The sequence below is a fragment of the Zootoca vivipara genome, chromosome 14 (assembly GCF_965207765.1).
Source record: "Zootoca vivipara chromosome 14, rZooViv2.hap1.1, whole genome shotgun sequence".
In the NCBI taxonomy this organism is placed as follows: domain Eukaryota; kingdom Metazoa; phylum Chordata; class Lepidosauria; order Squamata; family Lacertidae; genus Zootoca; species Zootoca vivipara.
The window spans coordinates 31,236,154-31,258,950 of record NC_142597.1 but is presented as its reverse complement, the minus strand read 5'-3'; the positions used below and the strand labels follow the sequence as shown (position 1 = coordinate 31,258,950).

The 22,797-nt window shown below is 46.6% G+C and overlaps 1 protein-coding gene across 5 annotated transcripts in view; it reads left to right on the top strand.

The window, feature by feature from the left end:
- MTMR4 (myotubularin related protein 4) overlaps positions 1 to 22,797 on the top strand; it is a 50,644-nt gene that overhangs the window by 8,978 nt on the left and 18,869 nt on the right. For 2 of the 5 annotated variants that reach the window (XM_035139125.3, XM_088657998.1), the window contains 4 exons: positions 3,599 to 3,650; positions 17,036 to 17,125; positions 20,276 to 20,392; positions 21,314 to 21,396. In XM_035139125.3, the coding sequence (XP_034995016.3) occupies positions 3,648 to 3,650; positions 17,036 to 17,125; positions 20,276 to 20,392; positions 21,314 to 21,396 (293 nt within the window). In that variant the 5' untranslated portion in view covers positions 3,599 to 3,647. Of the gene's footprint in view, positions 1 to 3,491; positions 3,651 to 8,705; positions 8,929 to 17,035; positions 17,126 to 20,275; positions 20,393 to 21,313; positions 21,397 to 22,797 lie in introns of those variants that run through there. The other 3 variants (XM_088657996.1, XM_088657995.1, XM_088657997.1) reach the window with 2 other exon arrangements.

Sequence of the window (22,797 nt, the reverse complement as noted above, 5' to 3'; positions counted from 1 at the left end):
GTAATCCCATTCAATGTACCATTCTATCAGGCTGAGATAGATGTGGGACTTCAAGGCCTCTCCACAGGCTTTGCTGAAACATCTGCTGCATCAGGCCCCTTCCTCATCTGTGGCTAAGGAAGTGGGAGTAATCTTCCAAACTCAAATTCCAAAGTGGATTCGTCTGATTCAATCTGGGAGAATCATGATCCGGATTGCATTGTGGGTCCACTTCAGAATATGCAGTCCTTCGGATTCCTTTATATGACAGTCCAGTGCTGCCTCTGTTCCTCAAAGATAATATTTGTCCTTTACAAAAAATACTAAAATCTGTCATCCACCCTAGAGCGGCTAGTGTGCAGGGTTCCTTTCCACCATGTATTTTGCATGCAAATCCAGCAAGTGACAAATGTCCAGAGAGTGACAGGGCCTTGCATTCCATCACTGTTAGGGGGAATTGCGCAGAAAAAACATGCCTGTCCCAATGTCTACATGGGCGTCTGTCAGATTGTTAGCCCAAGATCAGAGATTGTCTCTTCACTGATATTAATAAGCTGCTGTGGAGGTTTTTTTTTGGCTGAAAAGCGGGATAAAAATGCTAATGCTCATAATAATATGACTACACTGCCAGTTTTTTATTCATTACATTTACATCTGATTTTTTCCCCCACAATGGAGCTTGGGGTGTTAGAAAGCAGTTTCCCAGGCAGTCTCCCTTCCAGGCAACAACCAGACCTGGATCTGCTTAGCTTTTCACAAGGTGGCTGCATCATGTGCCTTCAAGCCACACGCTGCTTTGTTGGAGTAATTTTGTGCTTCCTGCACAGCCACTTGAGAGTTCATATAGCACAGGTGAAAGTGCCCGAGTCCCTGTTTACATTTATAACCTAAATGTAGGCCAGAACTATGTCAAATTTGATTTGGCCTGTTGCAGTGTGCTGTTGTTAGCAGGACCGGTGGTCAGGGATGTTGTAGTCCAACAACAGCTGGGGACCCAAGTTTGAGAGGCACTGGCTTATATTGATTACATCCAGGAACTGGCACAGGCGCCATCAGAAGTGCCTTTTTTGTGAAATGTATCTTGTTTCCAGAGGCTGCATTTCAAAGTGTTTGAAAACTACAGCAACCATAAGAAGTGTGTAATTATTATAAAAAGGGGAGCCAGAGCCCAGCTATAAATGAAACAAGAAATCTGCTCATACACTTTCTTTCACACCATTGCATAATAGATAGATAGAGACTGCATATTTGGAGAAGGTGTTGCGTGTGGTTGATACGTCAGATGGGTCCAGTCAGCCTCTCTGTGATTGATTAGGAGGCTGGGAGGCTTCCTTTCCCCCCAGCATGTTAAAAACATAAGAAGAGCCCTGCTGGATAAGGCCCGTCTGTGTTTCATCTGGTCCAGCATCCTGCTTTCAACTAGATGCTTTTATCAAGTCCACAGTCACGAAGGCAAAAGCCCTTCCTCACTGTTCCCTTGCCCCCAGAAACTGGTAGTCAGACATGCACTTCCTCAGAACATATATCCATATATACACCATGACTAATAGCCTTTGTGGAAATCTCCCCTAATTTGCCTAAAGCCCTTTGAACATAAGAAGAGAGAGAGCCCCGCAGCTGGATGAAACCAAAAGCCCTTCTTCTCCCACAGCAGCCAATAAGATGCCTCCAAGAAACTCATCGGTAGGGTAATCAGACAAGTTGCTCTTGCAGCACCAGTATTCATAGATAGCATGCCTCTGAATGGGGGAGTTCAGTTTAGTCATTGGCAAATGATAGCTATCTCCCTGTCCATGAATTAGTCTCATTTTCCTACAACCTCACAAGGCAGCCATCTCCGCACATTGTGGTGGCCATGAATTCCATGTTTTGCATAATTTGAAGAAATTTTCTTTTCATGTTGCTATTTTTCTGTAGCCCAGCCTTTCTTCTTTGGATAAATTTCGGGGCTTTTTTTAAAGGTTGTATCATTGTTTTAAAGTACAGTCATACCTTGGTTTTCGAATAGCCTAGTTCTCGAGCGTTTTGGCTCCCGAACAAGTGAAACCCAGAAGTGACTGTTCCAGTTTTCGAACGTTCCTTTGGAAGCCAAACGTCTTGACGGGGCTTCTGTGGCTTTCGATTGGCTGCAGCAGGTTCCTGCAGCCAATCGGAAGCTGTGCTTTGGTTTTCGAACACTTTGGAAGTCAAACGGACTTCCGGAACGAATTCTGCTTGGAGATTTTAAATGTATAAAACAGTTTACAACTTATTTTAAATCAACCGATAATACTGAATGTAATTGATACTGAATGTAATAACGATTCAAGATGATTAAAAAAATAGATGTGGAGGTACAATCCTCCCAGCCCCAGACTTGAACTGGTCAAGTATGAAACAATTTTCATGTTAGTAAAAACAACCCCGCATCGCTACCCTTTCCTAGCTTGGTCTCTTTCAAATGCTTTGGACTATGACTCACATCAGTTGTGACCAAAAAGCAGATGTCGAGTGCCAAGTATCTTGAAAAGAGAATCAATATTTCTCGCAAGGTTACTCCAGGTCTGCACATAACAGGCTGTATTTTCCCAGCTAATAGAATTTCCATTCTTGGCTTAATTTGTATAAAAGCCTTGCTTGATGTGGTGTCCACCCGGTGTTTAGCAGTCCAAATCACCCTCAGCCAACATGCAGTGCAAAACATCTGGAGGTCCCAGATTGGGCAGGGCTTCGCTATGCAGATATGGAAAACTAGGATTGTTACCTCTTAAATCCTAGTTGTCAGTAGTCTGGATGGCAAGACTGGCTGAGGCAAGCATTGGGCAGGCAAGGGGTAGGGGCAGTGGTTCTCAAACTTTTTGGGGCCACTGCCCCCTTGATTTCATAAACCGAATGGGTTTGCACAAGCTGCTAAGGAAGAGAATGATGCAATAACGTTCAAAACAATTCATTGCACATTTATTGAAAATGCAATTAAAACTATTTTGTTTAATCAATTCAACAAAACTGGTGAACCTGATCCAGTGTTACCAGCTTTTCAAAGTCTGATAGTCAAATAAACCTCCAGCGCCGCACCCCTGCCTCTTAGCATTTTAGGTAATCTTATTGCCTGCTTTGGAAACCACTGAGTTAGAGTGACCTCGGAAGCACCTCTTCATCACATCCGATTGAGACCAAAGCTTTTACATATACAAAAGGCACACAAAATGAATTCTATAGTGGACAGTGATCTTCCCTTTGCTCCAAGGCACCCTCAAGTTTCCTCTAATGTTACTTATCTCTGGGCCTGCAATGCCATGTTTAGCTCTCTTATGTTTCCATACCGGAAGCACCTGCTAGGAAGATAGGCTAATATGTGGACTTTCTTCTACATGGATTATAAAACGGCGGCAGGGGTGAGGGTTGCAGGATAGACATTCACTCTCCCTGTGTGCTTTCTGTGAGGAAGCTTTGGTACTTTGAGTCAGGGTGCAGTGCTCCTTGCCAGCCTCTTCGCATTCACACGGTTTGGCACTTTGTGTTTTTGTGTCAAGGTGCATATGAAGGAGGCCTTTGTGACAGCAGGCCCAAGCCACCATTGCTTCTGGTTGCACCCAACACATCCAGTTCCTACACAGGCTTCCTTTTCTCAAAAATATAGGTGGATCTTCAGCAGCTCCGGAGAGAGAACCGACATCTGGAGAACGACCATGGTGAGTGGGCTTTCTGTTCTGTTCTGCCTTGTCTCCATCTTGCTCTGCTGCAGATTTGTTTTGAGGTTTGCTCTGGTAGTGGCTGGAGGCTGCTGCTTCTGTGCCTGTATGGCTTCTGCAATAAGAGCTGAAGGATGCAGAAATGCTGTGCAGAGGGCTAAGGGGAAGCTGATCCGAGATCAAGTGCTGCAGAATGGAAGCGGCTGTGGCAGGTTCTCTTTGGGTAGGAAGGTCTTGCCCAGCATTCTTGCTCCAGTCATTTATGGAGGGACATGATTCCTCTTTAAAGAGCTTGGGGGGCAGGAGGGGCAGGTCAACCTCTACCTGGTTTCATGTGGCTGGAGTCCAGAGGGAATGTCTGTGTGGTGAGGAGAAGCTGAACTGAATGGGGAGAGGAAAGAAAAAGGGGAAAGAAAAGTCCCTTGCAAGTGATCAGTTCACATGTCTTGGAAAGAGAGAGGGGGGAAGGGAGGGAAGAGAGGGGTGGCCCCACCCACTGCCACCTTTGTTCTGCCCACTGCCAGCATGGTTCTCTCCACATAAAAATGACCCCCCCCCCAATTGCTTGACTGTCTTTTTAAGACAAGATGTAGGGAGAGACCAGGGGCTGGCGAGTAGAAGGCTTGGGAGGGACAGCCCAAGGCCTTTAGAAGGAGGATCCTAGACTGTCAGCCTGTGGGCAGGACTCATTTTCTATCCTGGTACAGCCCTTCTCTAATTTAGAAGTGCCTAGCCAATAATAATTCTTCTATTCTTAGGCCAGCTAGAAGCAGATGTGCTGGCTTCTTTGGTGCTATTCCCTGACCCGTACAATCGGACCCTGATTTTATGTGTTTGAATACCTTGAATTCCTGGTTTTGTTTTTTAAAATATACTTTTATATTATTTTTTATTGGTTTTTACTGTGTGTTTTAGTGATATTGTTGGTTTTTTACATTGTATGCTACTTAGAACATTTTCAAATATTAAGTGGTTTATTCTTTTAAATGAAATAAAAAATGAAAATTGTTACTGTCCTGAGATCACAGGCAGGAGGGGAATAGACCAGGTTTTTCAGGGATAAGGTCCCAAGATAAGGCCCTTGGCATCTTCAGATCTTCTGTTCAAAGCTACATATGATGTTAATCCTGTGGTCTGCCTTTTAGTGGATGTGTATGGGACACGGGTGGAGGTGTATGTGGTCTAAACCACAGAGCCTAGGGCTTGCTGATCAGAAGGTTGGCGGTTTGAATCCCCGTGATGGGGTGAGCTTCCATTGCTCGGTCCCAGCTCCTACCCACCTAGCAGTTCGAAAGCACCTCAAAGTGCAAGTAGATAAATAGGTACCGCTCCGGCGGGAAGGTAAACAGTGTTTCCATGCGCTGCTCTGGTTTGCCAGAAGCGGCTTAGTCATGCTGGCCACATGACCCGGAAGCTGTACACTGGCTGCCTCGGCCAGTAAAGCGAGATGAGCGCCGCAACCCCAGAGTCGTTCATGACTGGACCTAATGGTCAGGGGTCCCTTTACCCTTTACCTATGCTTTCCAATAAAGTTGGGGTGGGGTAGGAGTTCTAGATCAGGAAGAGAAGGCTTTAACCCTTTGCCTTCTGCTCTTTGTCCTGAAGGGGCTCCTGTGCCTGCTATTTGCAGCTGGGGAGCTCCCATTAGAATAAATGGCAGGCAGGAGGGGAGGGATGAAAGCCCTCCCCACCCCCTATAGAGTCCTAGTCCAGACCAATGCTGGCTGTTTGTGGTGAAGGAACCCACCACTCAAGGGCTACCTGATGGATGCCAGGTATAGTTTGGCGTTCAGGTAGCCAAACTGGGAGCAACCCCTGCCTCAAGGCCTCTGTGAGCCACTGATGAGTGGAGATGGCTGCAGGTGGTGAGGACAAGTGACTTGATCTCTTCTAGCTGTAGAGGAGCTAGAAGAAGCACACTAGAAGTGCCATCACACCATGCAAGTTCTTCTATGGTGGGGTTTATGAGTCGTGGGACTGGCATCTGCACGGGGATGTGACGTCCCGTCTCCCCTCCCCCCCGGCCCTGTGACAATGTAGGCTAGCTGTTGTCCGGTGGAGGGTCATATTAGAAGTATGGGTGTGTTTTGATAGAACCTTAATGAAATGGCCTTCGTCTGTGTTTGGCTGGATAGCATTCACTTTCATAGCATTTGAACAACTGCTAGGCACAAGCCACGGTTACCTCCGACATGCAGGAGCTCTGTTTCTATTGTGCTTTGGCTTGTTGTTGCTTCAAATTGTGATGGTATTATGATTCTTTGCCCACTCTTTGCCACAAGATCTCAGGGCGGGTTACAGCAATCCAGGCACCTCAAGCAGGAAGCCTCTGTCAAGGGTTCTTTAGTGAGGTAAAACGTGAATTGAGGTGAAACGACATGTCTACCTTACGTTCCTAAAGTTCCCTGAGATGTTTTATAGAAGCCTAACCTTTCCTGGGCCTAGCTGTGATCCCTGGCCCGTGCCACCCCGTCCCAGTCAGTTTCCTCCCCCACTCTGGCAAGGCTCCAGGACCTGAAATAAAAGCAGTTGGGGTGGGAGTGTTTGCAGAGAGAGCCAGTAGGCTGGTAAGAGTTCAAATGAGACAAATTGGAACTGCTTCAGAGGAGGACAAGAAAGAAGGTCACTGGCATGGAAAATAAGTCTGATGGGGGAAAGATTGAAGTGACTGGGACTGTTCAGCCTGGAGGAGGGTAGGCAGAGGAGGGAACTTGAGTATAGTTTTCAACCCCCTGAATGGCTGTCCCAGAGAAGAGGACAAGCACTTGTCCTGGTAAGAACAGCTTGAGGAGTGGTGAGCTCTCTCCTTTGTTGGAGGCCTTCAAGGAAAGGCTGGACAACTCTTGGGGATTCCCTGAAGCATCTCCAGCAAATAGGTGATTCTCCAGTTTCCCTTCTCCGGTTCTTTGATTCTAAATAACCCATTTCCCCTGCATATATATGCCCCACTCCCACCTTGAAAGAGGCAAGCAGAGAGCTGCGAATAGGATTGTTGCATAACACCTAGATTTCTCCTCAGCACCCAGCTTGCATTGCTTCATGCTTAAGCAGGACCCTACTTCCTCAGCACTGGGCTTGTGTTGCTTCATGCTTAAGCAGGACCCTACTTCCCAAGCAAGCAATGCCTGATCTAGCATGAGACCTCGAGAGGAAATAACAAGGCAGGAGCAACATAGTCCTATAGTTATGCCAGCGGAAGACTCAGGCTGCTTAGCAACATCTTGATCTTCTGCCCAAGTTCTACCATTATTCAGCATTTAACTGATTGCCGTTAAGGTAGGCTGCAATAGAATCCCTGTCCCCCAGATTGCCCCATGCAGAATAATTGTGGTGCTTTTCAGTTTGGACAGAGTTAATCTTTGAATAGGTAAAGGTAAAGGGACCCCTGACCATTAGGTCCAGTCGTGACCGACTCTGGGGTTGCACGCTCATCTCGCATTATTGGCCGAGGGAGCCGGCGTACAGCTTCCAGGTAATGTGGCAGCATGACAAAGCCACTTCTGGCAAACCAGAGCAGCACATGGAAACGCCGTTTACCTTCCTGCTGTAGCGGTTCCTATTTATCTACTTGCATTTTGACGTGCTTTCGAACTGCTAGGTTGGCAGGAGCTGGGACCAAGCAACGGGAGCTCACCCCGTCACAGGGATTCGAACCGCCGACCTTGTGGTCAGCAAGCCCTAGGCTCAGTGGTTTAACCACAGCGCCACCTGGGTCCCATCTTTGAATAGGTGGGGTTTAAAAAGTGTTATATTTTGCCTGGCTTTTTTTCTTTATTTGGGTTATTTTTAGATGTTTTGTAGTTATAACCTACTTGATTGCTGACAGTGTGTGCTGAGGGCTCATGGTCCCAATAAATTTAAGAAGAGGATGGTAGCATGCTGTTCTCCAGAAATGGTAGGGACATCTACTCCTGAGCACCTGACTGAGGAGCTTAAGGTGGTTTGTCACCCTCTCAGAGAATGTGGCTTTGTTAGTCCAGAAATCACCCCCCCCCCCGGCAAGGTTCAATAGATTAAGGGAGCAATTATTTGTTTGTTTAATTTATCATTGTATTTTTATCCTACCGTTTTCTCCATGGAGCTCAGGGTGACTTACTTGATTCTCCCCCTCCCCATTTAATCCCCATAACAACCCTGTGAGGTTGGTTAGGCTGAGTGGCAGGTCACCCCCATTGAGCTTCATCGCTGAGTGGGAATTTGAACCCTGATCTCCCAGGTCCTAATCCAACACTCGAACCTCTATACCCCACTTGTTCTCTCTCTTGTGCTCTCACTCCCGCAAAAGCTACTGCTTCCCCCCTAACTTGTAACAAAATAAGACTCCCCTTGTAGCCTTGCATAATAAGAGGTGGGGCTTGGGCAGCTGTCCCCTCAGCTTCCACCATCTGTCCAGAGAACCCCTCTTCTCATGCAATCAATGCAGTGATCCCTGGGGAATTCCTCCACCCATTTAGAGCTGACTTTGTTGCCCAGCCTCCCTTGGGTGCTGAAGGGGGCAGCTCCTTTGGGGCCAGAGCGAGGTCTAGGCACACTCCCTCCTTGCCTCGCTTTGGCCTGAGTCCCTTGTGTTGTTGTGCGTTATTGCGGGGTGTGCGTCTTCCTGAGATGTCAACCATGTAGTTTTTGGATCCTAGCCAGAGGAGACTGCAGGCCCCGTGTAGCCGTGCAGCAGAGCTGGCAGGCACGGCAGCGGCATGCCCCTTTTCTGCATGGACGTGAGCTCCGAGTGGAATCCTGGCCGGGTCTTTCTCCTGCCGGAACACACAAAGCCAAGCTGCCACTGCTGCTGCTGCTATTGTTCCCTGTGCATTCCAGCACATGCCTCTTGGCCTCTTTCCTTTCCGCCCCTGTAGTCCCAGGACAAAGGGGGCGGGCAAGGGTTGCGGAGCCCAGAACCCTGCTGTAAGGGACTCCATTTTCTGTGCTTGGCTGTCAGGGAGTCCCCTGGCATGGCAGAGCCTCCTTTGGCTTCTATCAGAGAGAGGTGGAGTCTCTCTCCCTCCTCCTCCTCCTCCTCCTCCTCCTCCTCCTCCTCCTCCTCCTCCCCTCCCCTCCATTGTCAGCAGCCACTGAAGCAGCCAGCGCGCACCTGCTCTGGTGGCGGCAGCGGCAGAGATGCTCTAGCCCTTTGCATGTTTTGGTGCACCTGCCCGCCTGCCTGAGTCGTTAGGGGGCAGGGGGAAGCGATGCCACTTGCCTGCCCCCGAGCCGGCGACCTCCCCGGGAAGCGACCATGACTCTACCGGGCCGTGTCTCATGCTCCATGCTCAACTGCTTTGTAAGTGGGTCTCTTTCCCTCCCCCTACCCCTTTTATTCTCTGTTCTGTCTGCCTACCTGCAAGGTTGCTTGTCAGTCTGGATTTTTCTCTTCATGTCTGATATTGTTGGGGGGGGCAGACGGGAGGGGTAGGAGGTGTCTGGAAATGGAGCATCTTGTGAACTGCCTGTCGAAGGTGTCTGGCCTTTCCGTACAGCTCTCTCTCAGCCTAGTACTTGGGGAGTGGCTCTGCTATCCCATCTCCAATTCTTCACTCTCACCTTGATCTGGTGGGCTCCCTGTCCCCCCCCCCATAGCATTTACCTCATCCTCAGCTGGAGGTTAGAGGTCACCCTTCCAACTGGGGTTGAAAAATGGTTGTATAGACACCCCCCTGCCTCCCGCTGAGCAAAGCAATAGGAGTCAAAGATGCAGGCAGAAGTTTGATTTCCTGCCCTGCGAAATCTCTCTCTCTTGTGGCTGTGGGTCCTCTTGCTTTGTACTTCTCTCTAGGTCATAGCCACATGGTGGCTGGTGAGGGGGCCTGGCTTGCTGAGACACCGGTCTTCCCCTTAGAATCCCCCTCTTCGTGTTGATTGATACCAGGAGAGGCTCACACTGACTGCTGCTTGGTTGCAGAGGGGAAATGAGAAGGCGGCCTGCTTCACGCCCATCTTCTGCTGTCCTCTGAAAGAGATTCCCACTCCCCATCCTTCATGAGCAGCAGCTGGCTGCAGCTCCAAATGCAGTTACTCAGCATGGCGGCATGGTAACCCCCCTCCCGGCTTCCTGAGTGCATCCTCCAGCCTGCTGTCTCTTGAAGGAGGATAAGGCCTTGAGGAGCTCTGATAGAATGTCACTTGGACAGATTGTCCCCGAGAAGAGTAGAATGTGGAGCCAGCCCCAGGGGGGTGGGTGTGTATGGTGGCTCAGAAGCCAGTTATCCCCTTGTAGTATCATGCAGTACAAGTTGTACAGCAGGGGTGCCAACTTGAGTGAGATATTGTAGGGGCCGAGGCAAGCCCCACCCTGTGTAATTGATCACATGATGTAGTGCACACACACCATTTGAATGGGAGTGCCCATCAACTTTGTGGTGACCCGGCCCCCCTTAAATATTTTATTGTTGGTACTGAAGCCCCCGCGACCCCTAGGAGTTGGCTCCTATGTTGTGCAGTTTTACATGTTGTTGTCCTGACTGAAAGATGCTTTGTTATCTCACACACACAGATGCCTGTAGCTTGCAGGTGTGTGTGTATATCATAGAATCATAGAATCATAGAATCATAGAGTTGGAAGAGACCACAAGGGCCATCCAGTCCAACCCCCTGCCAAGCAGGAAACACCATCAAAGCATTCCTGACACATGGCTGTCAAGCCTCTGCTTAAAGACCTCCAAAGAAGGAGACTCCACCACACTCCTTGGCAGCAAATTCCACTGCCGAACAGCTCTTACTGTCAGGAAGTTCTTCCTAATGTTTAGGTGGAATTTTCTTTCTTGTAGTTTGAATCCATTGCTCCGTGTCCGCTTCTCTGGAGCAGCAGAAAACAATCTTTCTCCCTCCTCTATATGACATCCTTTTATATATTTGAACATGGCTATCATATCACCCCTTAACCTTCTCTTCTCCAGGGTAAACATACCCAGCTCTCTAAGCCGTTCCTCATAAGGCATCGTTTCCAGGCCTTTGACCATTTTGGTTGCCCTCTTCTGGACACATTCCAGCTTGTCAGTATCCTTCTTGAACTGTGGTGCCCAGAACTGGACACAGTACTCCAGGTGAGGTCTGACCAGAGCAGAATACAGTGGTACTATTACTTCCCTTGATCTAGATGCTATATATGGGGAGTATATATGGGGAGGGCTGTTAGGTGTGCAAACATGTAACAGGTTAGTCCAGTAGGTCAAGTGCTTGCAGACAGGGGGGCCTGTGCAGAATTAGGTGAATCACAATGTGCCTCTTGGCATTATTATGAAAATAGTTCACAGAGCAACATGGGGGAGGGGAGAGAGGAGGAGGCATTTCCTTCCCCTGAGAAGTTTGCAGCCTAAATTTCCCAGGACATGGTCCATGAAGGCACATATTGGTGTGGATCAGGGCCTGGATGGGAGACTACCTGGGGTGCCTAGGAGCATAGGAAGCTGTATTATCAGACCATTGGTCCATCTAGTTCACTGCTGTCTATACCGCCTGACAGCAGCTCTCCAGAGTTTCAGGCGGGAGTCTCTACTAATCCTATCTTCAGATGCTGGGGATTGAATGTGGGACCTTCTGCATGCAAGGCAGATGCTCTACTATTCCTTTCTTCCTCTGTGCACTGCCTTGAGTTCTGTGATTGAAGAAAGGCAGGCTCTCAATATAACAGATGATTTCCAGCCTTTGGGAAAGGATAATGGGGAGAAGGTGAGCAAAATCAGCAAAGTGTGCTTGGACTTTAAGGCAGCCTTTCCCCAACTTGGTGCCCTCCAGATATACAGGGCTACAACTCCCATTGGCCCCTGCCAGCACAGCTGTTGGATGTAGGCACTCCCATGAGTTGTATTTCAAAACAACTGGAGGACACTAGGTTAGTGAAGGCAGTGTTAGGGAGCAGAATAAGGGTTTGTACCAAAAGCTTCTCAGAAGAGGTGGTGAAGGATGGTATATACATGACCCATGTTGTGAGAGTGCACGTGCACATGTACCTATAGTTGGCAGTCGCCTAGCACTATCCATCCTGTGGTGGACATTGGTGTGTGTGCGTGCAGACAAGCAGGGATGAGGGTCATCCCAGTGCTAATTCTTAGGGATAGGGGAAGGGCAAGCTGGGGTGTGTGTGTGCAATTGCACGTATTGCTTTATATCCCACTCTTTTCTCCAAGTTGCTCAAGGTGGTGTACATTCTCCCTCCTCATTTAATCCCCAAACAACCCTGTGAGGTAGGTTAGGCTGAGATGCCCAGTGGACTTTCTTGCCAAGTGGTGATTTGAGCCCTGGTCTCTCCCAAGTCCTAGTTCAATACACTAACCACTACACAGCGCTGGCTGTATGGTTTATGGGAGCAGCCAATGTTTGCTGTTCCGTACATTGCACTTTGCACTTAGCACTGACAAGCAAATGTTGAGGCCACTTTTTTTCAAAGCCATTCAGTGGTTTGTGCCAGTGGATTAATTTTTATAAGCCTGTCTATAAAGTTGTATGTCACAGAGGGAGCCTGATTTCATTTTGGATCCCAGATTCCTTAATTTGTGGGGATAAGCTGAATTCCCATTGATATTACTACCCATGTTCAGATTTTGCTGTTATAGTCAGGTCAAAGCGCTACCCGCCACTGGAACCAAGATTGCTTGCCTGGTCAAATATGGGTGCCTAGACCACCTTCCCTCTGCTATCATGGAATGACTTATGCATGAATTTCATAACTAGGCATCCTCTCCAAATGGTGTGCTGCCCCATTGAACACGTCCACAGGTACATGGTACATGACAGGCACCCTCTGTCTTCTTCTGGCTCATGTGTGCACAATGACCATGAATGGCGCCAAGGATTGTTTGATGCTTGGTTGTGGAAAAAATTATTCTGACTCAGAAACAATATTTCCTTATTTATTTAGGTAATTTTATACTGCTTTGTACTTTAAGGAAGCTTCTGAGGGGTTTACAGCATCTGAAAAAAACACACAAATAAGATAAAATAAAAGTTCCACATTTTAGCGCAGCAGAAAACATGGAGTCATAGAATTGTAGAGTTGGAAGGGCCATCTAGTCTAACCCCCTGAAATGCAGAAATCACAGTTAAAGATAGATTTTGTTGTTGTTTAGTCTAGATAGGTTATCCTTAAATGTCAATATAAACCAAAACAATAAATAGATGGGGCCTGTAATAACTACTAGCGGAGCTGAAATGCAGCAGAGACAACCAGCCCCATCTGCCAAATACACAAGCTTTTATTTATAGGTAGCAGCAACACTCTCTGCTCGCTCCCCACCTTAAGCTGACACAAGAAAGGTGCGTGGGGGGGTGGGAATGATACACTCGCCACCCCAACCCACCCTTGGAATTCCCTGCTGTCATCAGGGAGCACCCGCGCTCTTTGAGCACCAATGAGGTGCAGTTTAGAGTGCTGGACTCTGACCTGGAAGAGCAGGATTCGAATTGCCACTTGGCCATGAAGCTCTTACTGGGTGGCTTTGGCCAGTCACTGCCTATCAGCCTAACCTACTGCACAGATGTGTTATAGGGATTATATGAGGAGAGGGAGAACCATGTACACCGTCTTAAGCTCCTTGGAAGAAAAGGTGGGATATTCATGTAAGAAATAAACAAGTTCCTACCTCGTTAAAAGCTGCGTTCAGAACTTGGGGGGAACTTCAGAGACTGGCTCCTCAGCCTCAAGACTGTAATAGCTCCATCTTGGCCTATATTTATTATGGGCTACATACACAGCCCTTTCTTTTTTTAGAATAGCAAAAAAAGAAGAAGTCATTTTCCAGGTATCTAATTTGAAGAACAGTATCTCTCTGGGAAACAAGGAATGCTCGGCCCCTGATTGAAGTTGCCTTGCAGATACCAGTCTCTGAAGAAACTGTTAGCTAGCTTCCCTAAAATATTTTTCTCCTTGTCCTATTAAACATCTCTCCCCCCTCCCGCCCAGTCACCACCACCTTCATGGGGGAAGATAAAATGTGTGCTTGATAACAGGTGAAACAGCTCATATTGTGAAGTTTGAAAGCAAGCAAAAAACCTAGTTTGGTATATTTAGAAGAACCTGCTGAACTTGAATGTCTCAGTGCTGAATTTTCAATGAGGGATGATGTCATTTTTCAAGAGAAGAAATTGTTTTAATGCATCCTAGAAATTCTGGTCTTTGTCAGTGTCTGAAGGCAGACCACAGTCATTTGGTAGATCAAGAATAGGTAAATCTAATTGGATCAGATGTTGGGGCATCCAGAATCAATATCTCCTGAGCTTAAAATGGGTTTTTGTCATGGGGCCAAAACATTTTTGGGTGGGTGGGAGAAATGCTTCAACTTCACAAGGCTTTCACATCATTAAAAAGCTTATCTCATTTTAATTAAAACTAGTTTCACTGCAGTCTTCTCGAGTATTACTGTAGGTGGGTCATAGCTGCCAAGTTTTCCCCTTTCTCACGAGGAAGCCTATTCAGCATAAGGGAATTTCCCTTTAAAAAAGGGAGAACTTGGCAGCTATGAGGTGGGTGGATTCTAGATTTGACCAATAATATTGAAACATGTGAACATATGACAGCTGCCTTTATGTGCCAGACCATCCTGATATACATCAGGCTGAAAATGCTCCCATGAACACAGAAAGCTGCTATATGCAGAGTCAGGTTAGTGGTCCACAATTTCAGCTTTTCCTGACTTGCAGTTTTGGACTACAAATCCCATCTGCCCCAACCAACCTTCATCATTCTAGCTGGGGGCCTGGGGCCAATGGGAATTGTAGTCTAACAGCTTCTGGAGAGCACCAGGTTGGGGGAACCTGATCTGGGCCAGTATGCCTTCTCTGACTATCAGTGGCTCCCCAGAGTCCTTAGTAGAGATTCATCCCGGCCCTGCTGCCTTATATCTGTAAAATGGCCCTAGAACCCGAGACCTCCCAAATGCAAAGTGCATGCTCTGCCTCTGAGCTCTGGACCCTTCCCAACATTTTAATAGGTTCAGTGCTAGGTCTAGTCAGCATAGAAAACTCGCTACAGAGTCCATGACCCCCCCCCCCCAGTCCAAGCTTTGAAACTGTGATGTGTACATGCACCAGCCAGACCCAGGTCATGAGATAATATAAGAAAAACCTGGCTGCTGGGATCAGGCCAGAGGGCAGGCCAGAGGGGGTCAATCTAGTCCAGCATCCTGTTCTCACAGTGGCCAACAAGATGCCCCATTGTGAAGCCCACCAGCAGTGCTATCTCTACTCATGTTCCTCAGCAACTGGCATTCAGAGGTCTACCAACTCAGACAGTGACAGCAGAACACAGCCATCATGGCGAGTAGCCTTGACAGCCTTATCCACCATGAATTTGTGTAATCTCCCTTTTAAAGCCATCAAAGTTGGTGGCTATGACCACATCACGTGGGAGCAAATTTCATAGCTTAGCTACGTGCAACTGTGTAAGATGCCTTGGTTTATTGGTTTCTGGGGAAGAAGTTTGATCACCCTCCTGCTTTCTTCATATTCTTCCTATGCTTCCAGTTGAGATGAGGGAACAGAACACAATCAGGAAAAGATCAGATGGGGGGAAAGGGGGGGAATACCCTCCATTTCTATCTGGCCTTTCAGAGTGAAAATTAACTTTTACGACTGGTCACATCATAATGGCTGGGAATTGTAGCTCTGTGACAACTTTCAGCACCCTTAACAAACTACAGTTCCCAGGCTTCTTTGGTGGGAAGCCATGACTGTTAAAGGGGTATAAGGGTGCTTTAAGTGTATGGTGTGAAAGGGGAGTCATACTGCAATTAACAAGGTTATTTCTAGTGTTAAAAAAGTAAGCTAATCCCAGGACTGGAAAGCCTGCTCTGCCCCGTTTCTTAATTTCTTGCAAGAATTTATGCTGGTTCCTAGGAATTTGAAATATTTTCCTCTTCTGGTAGTTCCTGACACTTAAAGACATGGGCATCCTTTGTGTAAAAAATGGGGTTGAAATAGAAGAGGGGTCCCTTTTCTCAAGAGACACTGAAAAAATTATTTATTGTTCAGAAAATGCTGAACAATATTCCCTATTTCTTTTGTGCAGATAATTTATGGGCAGATACTTTGAAAAAGGCTTAACCACACAACAGGCTTTATTTCATTTATTTATTTGACATGATTTATATATTGCTTAATGAATTATTATGACTTCTAAGCTGTTTAATGATCATTGCTCTGCACTGAGTGTCTGGGGCTATTGTGTTTCTGTTGATCACAGTGGCTTTGTGGAGCCTCCATGTTCAGAGGCATTCTGCTGCAGGATTCCATTTGCAGGGGACCCTTGCCTTTGTGCACTGTTTATGGCCTCCCCCAAAGTGTCTTGCTGGCCACTGAATTGTGGGGGGGGGGGGGGAAGAGAGAGACAGAATACTGGACTTCTTTGACCTAGCTTTCCCCCCCTTATAACTCGTGATTGTTTTCAGACAATCCTCAGCATCTGAACATAACTTTGTCCCAGAGTCCCTGGTTGGGGGAGCCATGATGGGCCACTTTCAAACTGATTTAGTGAAGATGGGGCTGGAGAATTTTTAGAGACTGCACGCAGAATATGATTCTAAGAATTCTGGGATACTGAGATGAGCCTGGGAGTTGAACAGAAGCTGTCCAGACTTCAGAGGGAAATCAGGAGAGGTCTTATTTTTAAGAGAGACATCTCCCTGCTTGGTTTTAAAACAGGGGTGTGCTTAGTTTGGGAGGTGGGATTGTAGATCTGGTCCATATCTTGGGGAACACATGCTGGCTTGTGATGGAAAGCAAGGACAGTGCTTCCATACAAAGGAATTGGGATTGTTTCCTCCCCATTGCTGCTGTTAAAACCTCTTGTACATTTTTGGAATTTTTGTGCTGAGCAGCCTATTCCTGGGCAAGGCGGCAAAGGGTATTACTCTGATTTGTAGTGGTTGGTAACTGGATTGTGAGTGCTTATATTGTCAGCTGTTTGCCCCCAAACTGATTATGTTTTATTCTATACCATATTTTAGGATACATTTTAGAGAATATTAATGGATGTTTTAAAAATCTGGTACTGCATAAATCTACTAAGTAAAAAATAAATAAACAAATTAGCACTGGGCAGAATTGGGGGCAGCAGAAGGGGTTATTCCTATATATTCTGATTCCTGGACTATAGCAGATGGTTCAGTATCAGTGTGTCCTTATTATAAGCCTCCCCACAGTATGGACCCTGCCTGTCCTCTTCTTTGGCTCATCATCTGTGTCGTTTTGTGTTCTTGCAAAGTTACATGCTGTATGTAGGCAAAAGAAATATTGTTTTCCCGGGGGGGGGGGGGTTGCGGGGGAGGGGCAAAGTGTGACGGTGTAGCAGGAGGTGTGCAAGCAGTGTATCTGTGCTGTGTTTGGGATGTGCATCCCGTGGCGTTTTGGTCAAATGTGCTGTGCCCCTCTGAGCGTTTGCTCTTGTGTTTGGCATCCAGGGTGAAGAAGGCCCTCCCAGTCTGGAATACATCCAGGCCAAGGACTTGTTCCCCCACAAAGAGCTGATCAAGGAAGAAGATTCTTTACAGGTAAGCTACCTGGGGGACTCTGGCAGGCTGGATGGTGCTTGATGCGATTCCTTATGGCCGGGCAGGGGGGAGAGGACTGCGGGTGTGTAATAAATCTCCCTCCAGACTCCTGGAAGTGAATGTTTCCTGCAGCCTGAGTGCAAAGCTGTGTCACAGCTGCTGCTGCAAGGACACACTGTTATCACTCTGGAGCATAGCTGTCAAGTTTTCCCTTTTCTCGTGAGGAAGCCTATTCAGCATAAGGGAATTTCCCTTTAAAAAAGGGAGAGCTTGCCAGCTATGCTCTGGAGTCATTCAGACCTCTGTGAGTCCTGGTCCTTTCCCCTGCTCCTCAGAACTAGTTCTCTGTCCCTTCTAGAGCTGCACCATATTTCTTCTGCTTTTCAAGGGAGGGAACGGGGACAGTCAGAGTAGCACATACAATCTGCTGGAATGTGCAGTCTTCTGGAGACTTGTGACCAGGAAATAGAAAAGAAAAGAAATGCAGTAGTGGGAAAGAAACTGAAAATTCAAAATGTCCTTAATGACCCTGAGTTTTTATTTTTTAATGTGCCAGTCTAAGCCACTCATGGCAATGAACTGGGACAGTGAACAGCCAGAAGCAGAATCTCTTTAAATGTTGCAAATCTGTCTATCAGCTGCTGATAGCCAAGAACACAACTACCTCCCCTACCTAAGCTGTCAGGCTGGGATGGACTTTATTATTACATTACTGTATAGCTATTGTCACAGTAAAAGTCACATTGGGCTCCCAGAATGAGAAATATGTAGCAACAGAGGTCAGAACTAAACAACAATAAAAGCTTTTACATTATCAAGGGCTCAATCTTTTGGGTTACAGAGATCTTTGTGAGTGTTCAAAGCTGAAGAAAACAGCTACTGGGCTAGACTAGCATTGACCCCAGACATGTCTTGTCACTTCTTTAAATAGTTGTACAGTTTTCTGTGCATGACTTTCAAAGGGCCAACCAAGCCTTGGTTTCCTTTTGTCAAAGGCGCTTGAGAAATTTCTACATCGACCTGGGATAGTTCAGTCAGTAGATATGAGACTCTCGCAATCTCAGGGTTGTGGGTGCGAGCACCACATTGGGCAAAATTTTCCTGCATTGCAGGGTGTTGCACTTAATGTTCCTTGTGGTCCCTTCCAACTCTACAATTTCATGGTTCTAGGAGGCTGTTAATTCACTGTCCAAGTTCCCTAGACATTTATAGACTGTAGAGAAGGGAGCCTCCACAATAGAAGAGGCGAATAAATAGAGAATGTGATTGCACCCGAATTTCAACATGGGCCATGTAATTGGGCAATGTAATTGGAATGTCATATGAACAAGATCTTGTCTGGTGAACTCGATGCAGAACTAAGCAAAATCCCAAAAATACCACTGCTGAACACATTTATTATATATTAGATTAAAAAGGATGTGGGGGGGGGCAGTGATTGCTAAATATCCTGTGAAGTGACCTTAGGGAAACAGAGCCCACACAGAGAGGAATTTTCCGTGGCTCCCCTCTGATGCCGCCTCCTTTCCACCCAAATACTTGTGAGGAGGACTGTAATAATTTATTGTTTGGGCCAGCTATTGGCATGGGAGGATTACACTTCCGAATATGGGACTGAATTTTTAGCATATATTTTTCTTTGCCTTGATTTTTAAATTGTGTGCATTGACACACAGAGACTATAGATCTTAGAATATTAAATTCAAATAACCAAGTAAAATAGAAGGATGCTGCATATGGAATTGGGGCTCCCTGTCTTCTGTGTGCTCATATATATACTGTATTTTATCATGGTTATGCATGGGGGCAGTGAGAACAAATTTCAGGAGGAGGCTTTTGAGAGTATGCCCTGTGATTTGTTTCCTGTGATGTGCCGATGTGCCTTTGAGCCTTGTTCAATTTTGCTGTGTCAGTGTTGCCACAGAGTTGTAATGGGGGTGGGGGTGGGGAGACAGCCTGGGCATCCTGCTGCACGATTTCATATTCTCCTTCCCCCAGGGAATAAAATCACATTTCATAAAATCTCAGCGGTGTTTCAAAGATGCAGCCAGCCAGCTCTGAATGCTTTCTTGTTCCTTGTTGAAGCCCAGAACTTAAAAGGCCAGAGTGAGGCAGTGAGGTGTCCCTTTTTTAATGCTGCCAGCTAAATTGCACTCCAAACCCTCCCCCTCTGATTTCCACAGTCCTGTGAGAATTTCACATCCCCTGCACAATTTCACACCAGCCTTCGAGTGTTAAGCTTCCCAGTTAATCAGCAGAAAATAAAAAAGAGGAAAGGGGGAGATCTATATTTAAGCATGGGAAGAAACCCCTTGATATTTTTAGGAGGAAACAAACACAATTTAGCAGTTCAGTTCAAATGCAGTGCAGACCAACAGCTCAGAGGATCATCTCTTCCCACACCCTTGATGGGGGCAAAGTGCTGTCAACTTTCCCTTTTTCTGCGGGAAATTCCTTTATTCAGCACCCTTACTTTCATATCCGGGAGCTGACAGCCCCATAGGATTCCTTATCTTCAAATCCGGGGGTTGACAGCTATGGATGGGGGGTGGGCGAAAACTCTTAAAATGTGGTTGTATGGTATTTGTGAAGTACAGTGGTACCTCGGGTTAAGAACTTAATTTGTTCTGGAGGCCCGTTCTTAACCTGAAACTGTTCTTAACCTGAGGTACCACTTTAGCTAATGGGGCTGTTGCGCCGCTGTGCGATTTCTGTTCTCATCCTAAAGCAAAACCCAAGGTACTATTTCTGGGTTAGCGGAGTCTGTAAACTGAAGCGTCTGTAACCTAAGGTACCACTGTATGTATCTTAACATAGCAGGGAGATAATTGGGAGGTAACTTTAGTTGGCTGTTCATATTAGAAACAAAGAAGCTGCCTTATATACAGAATCATCTAGTGTATCAAATGTAGACTTGTGGGGGTCTCTCTCAGCCTTCCTGAAGAAGCAGGGGCGCCATCTCACCAGATTGTAGTGCACTGCTCCAGTACCTTGAGAACTTTCCAGCTTGTTCCCAAGTGGAAGTCCTCATGGACTGAGATGTCATTATTTTTCTCTCTCTCTCAGTCGCCTGTTCAAGTGATGCTGTGGGTGGTGGCTTCCTTGGAACTTCAGCCAGAAGGTTTTAACACTCCTCCTTTCCCCTTCCAGGTTCCATTTTCAGTGCTACAGGGAGAGGGTGTGGAATATTTGGGCCATGCGAGTGACGCCATCATTGCCATTTCCAACTACCGGCTCCATATCAAGTTTAAAGACTCTGTAATCAACGTACGTCTGGGGCTACACGTTTGCTTGTCTGTTTGGGCAGAGCCTGCGATGTCTTCGATTAGGTCGCTCCCCCCCTTACCATTGAAAGAGTCCTTTATTCTCTCCTTTCCAACCCTGCTGCCAAAATGGTCCTATTTGGATGCTCCTCGCTCCCCTGTCCCCCTGCATTCCTGATCAACCCACTCAGTCTGTGCTGTTTGTTCTTCAAGCAGCCCCAGGTGACTCAAGCAAAGGGAGGGAACAACCATACCCTCTGGAGGAAGATACATGCACAAACACCCTTAGAAAGATCACTACCAATCTGGCATTTGTGGGTGAGGTGCGTGGAATTCCTTCTTGAAGGATTCATTGCAAATCGTAACACAATAAGGAAGTAAAAGAAACAATGGAAATGCAATTAAAAGTCAATATGAATGCCTCTGGACCACCTGGATGAAACTTGCAGGCAACTGGTGGTATACAGATAATCTCTGTGTTAGAATAATACAGATGTTGTTGTTGTTGTTGTTAATGTTGTGGGGCCTCTTTAATGTGACATCCCTTTGGAACTCGGCATGTCTTAATCTGGGATATTAGAAATGTGTAAAGTTTGGTTAGGTCTCTGCCCACAGAGGCTGGCATTTGCCTGCCTCATTAGTTAGTTAGTTAGTTAGTTAATTTATTTATTAATTACATTTACAGTATATCCCACGTATCCCCCAAGGAGCTCAAGGTGGTGTACATAAAGTTCTCCCTTCCCCTTTTATCCTCACAGCAACCCTGTGAAGTAGTTTAGACTGTGACTGGCCCAATGTCACCCAGTGAACTTCATGGCTGAGCAGGGATTTGAACCCTGGTCTCCAAGGTTCTTGTCTGACACTCCATAACCACTACACCACACCACCTCGCACTGATTCACTCATTTCTCGTCTTTTGTTTTAGGTGCCTTTGAGAATGATGGAAAGTGTGGAGAGTCGGGACATGTTCCAGCTTCACATTGTCTGCAAGGACTCCAAAGTAGTCAGGTAGGTGCTACCTGCCTAGGGTTACAGCAGGGGGGGGTGACTAACCTAAATGATGGGGTGGCGGAAACTCCTTCTGGCGAGGGGCCACATTCCCTTTGGAAACCTGTTGAGGTTATATATTCCAGTATTGGGTCAGGCCAGACCGACACATCTGTCTGTTGTGTCGTGACCTGCCTTGAGATCATCTACGAGAAAGGGCAGAATATTAATGTTATTGAATAAACAAAAATTAATGCACACCATCACACAAACCTATTTCCCATGGAAACAGTTGCATGTATTTAATTCTTAGCAATGCCACTCATGTTTCACGTTTTTCTTCATCAGTCTCTCTCTCTCTCTTTTTTAACACAGAGATTATAGAAAAAGCTCTTCAATACGCTTTATCTATCCTGGCTTTGAAAAAGGCAAACTCAGTAAATCCCCTTGGAAGAATGCAAATAACTTCAATGCACACAGTTGAACTACAAACTCTGCCTTACGGTTTTTGTAAACTTCAGAATGCAGCTGCATCTCAGAAATTGCACACCTGCAGTTGCAAAAAGCATGGACTCCTTTTTGCATATTTGCAAGGTCAAATGAGTCTGCCAAGACATTTCCAACATAGAAAGCCGCCTTGCACTAAGCCCAGACCTTTGGTCCATCTAGCTCAGTATTGTATACATCTGAACTGACTGGCAGAAGCCCTCCAGGGTTTCAGACAGAGATGTTCTCAGTCCTACCTGGAGCTGCCATTGGTAATTGAACCTACCGTAGGACCATCTGCACCCAAAGCAGATGCTCTACAACTGAGCTATGAGCCTTTCCACGATTTGAACTTGTAATAGACAGAGTTGCCACTGCACGCTGCATAGCATCAAAACCCTCTTCCCTCCCCAAAGGCACAGTTGAAATCTGGCTGTGAGCTGAATGCAGGGGATTCCCCACCACTCCTCTAACGTATGGTGTTGGTAGTGTGGTCTGTAAACCAGGTCCCCTCACCAGAACATAAGAATTACCTAGGTGAATTAGACCAAGGTTAATCTTGTCCAGCTTTCTCTTTCCAACGGGGAGGAGCCCAGAAGCTGTTCGTGAAGACAGCAATGCCCCCCCTTTATTTCTCCCATCTGGAATTCAGAGGTAGACTTCCCCTATAAGTGGAAGTTCAGTTTTCTGCCCTGGCTAACAACACCTTGTAAAGACCTCTCCTCTACAAATTTGTCTTTGGGGCCATCAACCCTGATGGCTTTAAAAGAGGATGAGGCAAATTTATGGAGGAGAGGGCTAATGATGGCTACTAGCCACAATGGCTATGTTCTGCCTCCACAGTCAGAGGCAGTAATGCTTTTGAATACCAGTTGCTGGAAACCACAGGAAGGGAGAGGGCTCTTCTGCTTGGAATCTGTTTGAGGGTTTCCTACA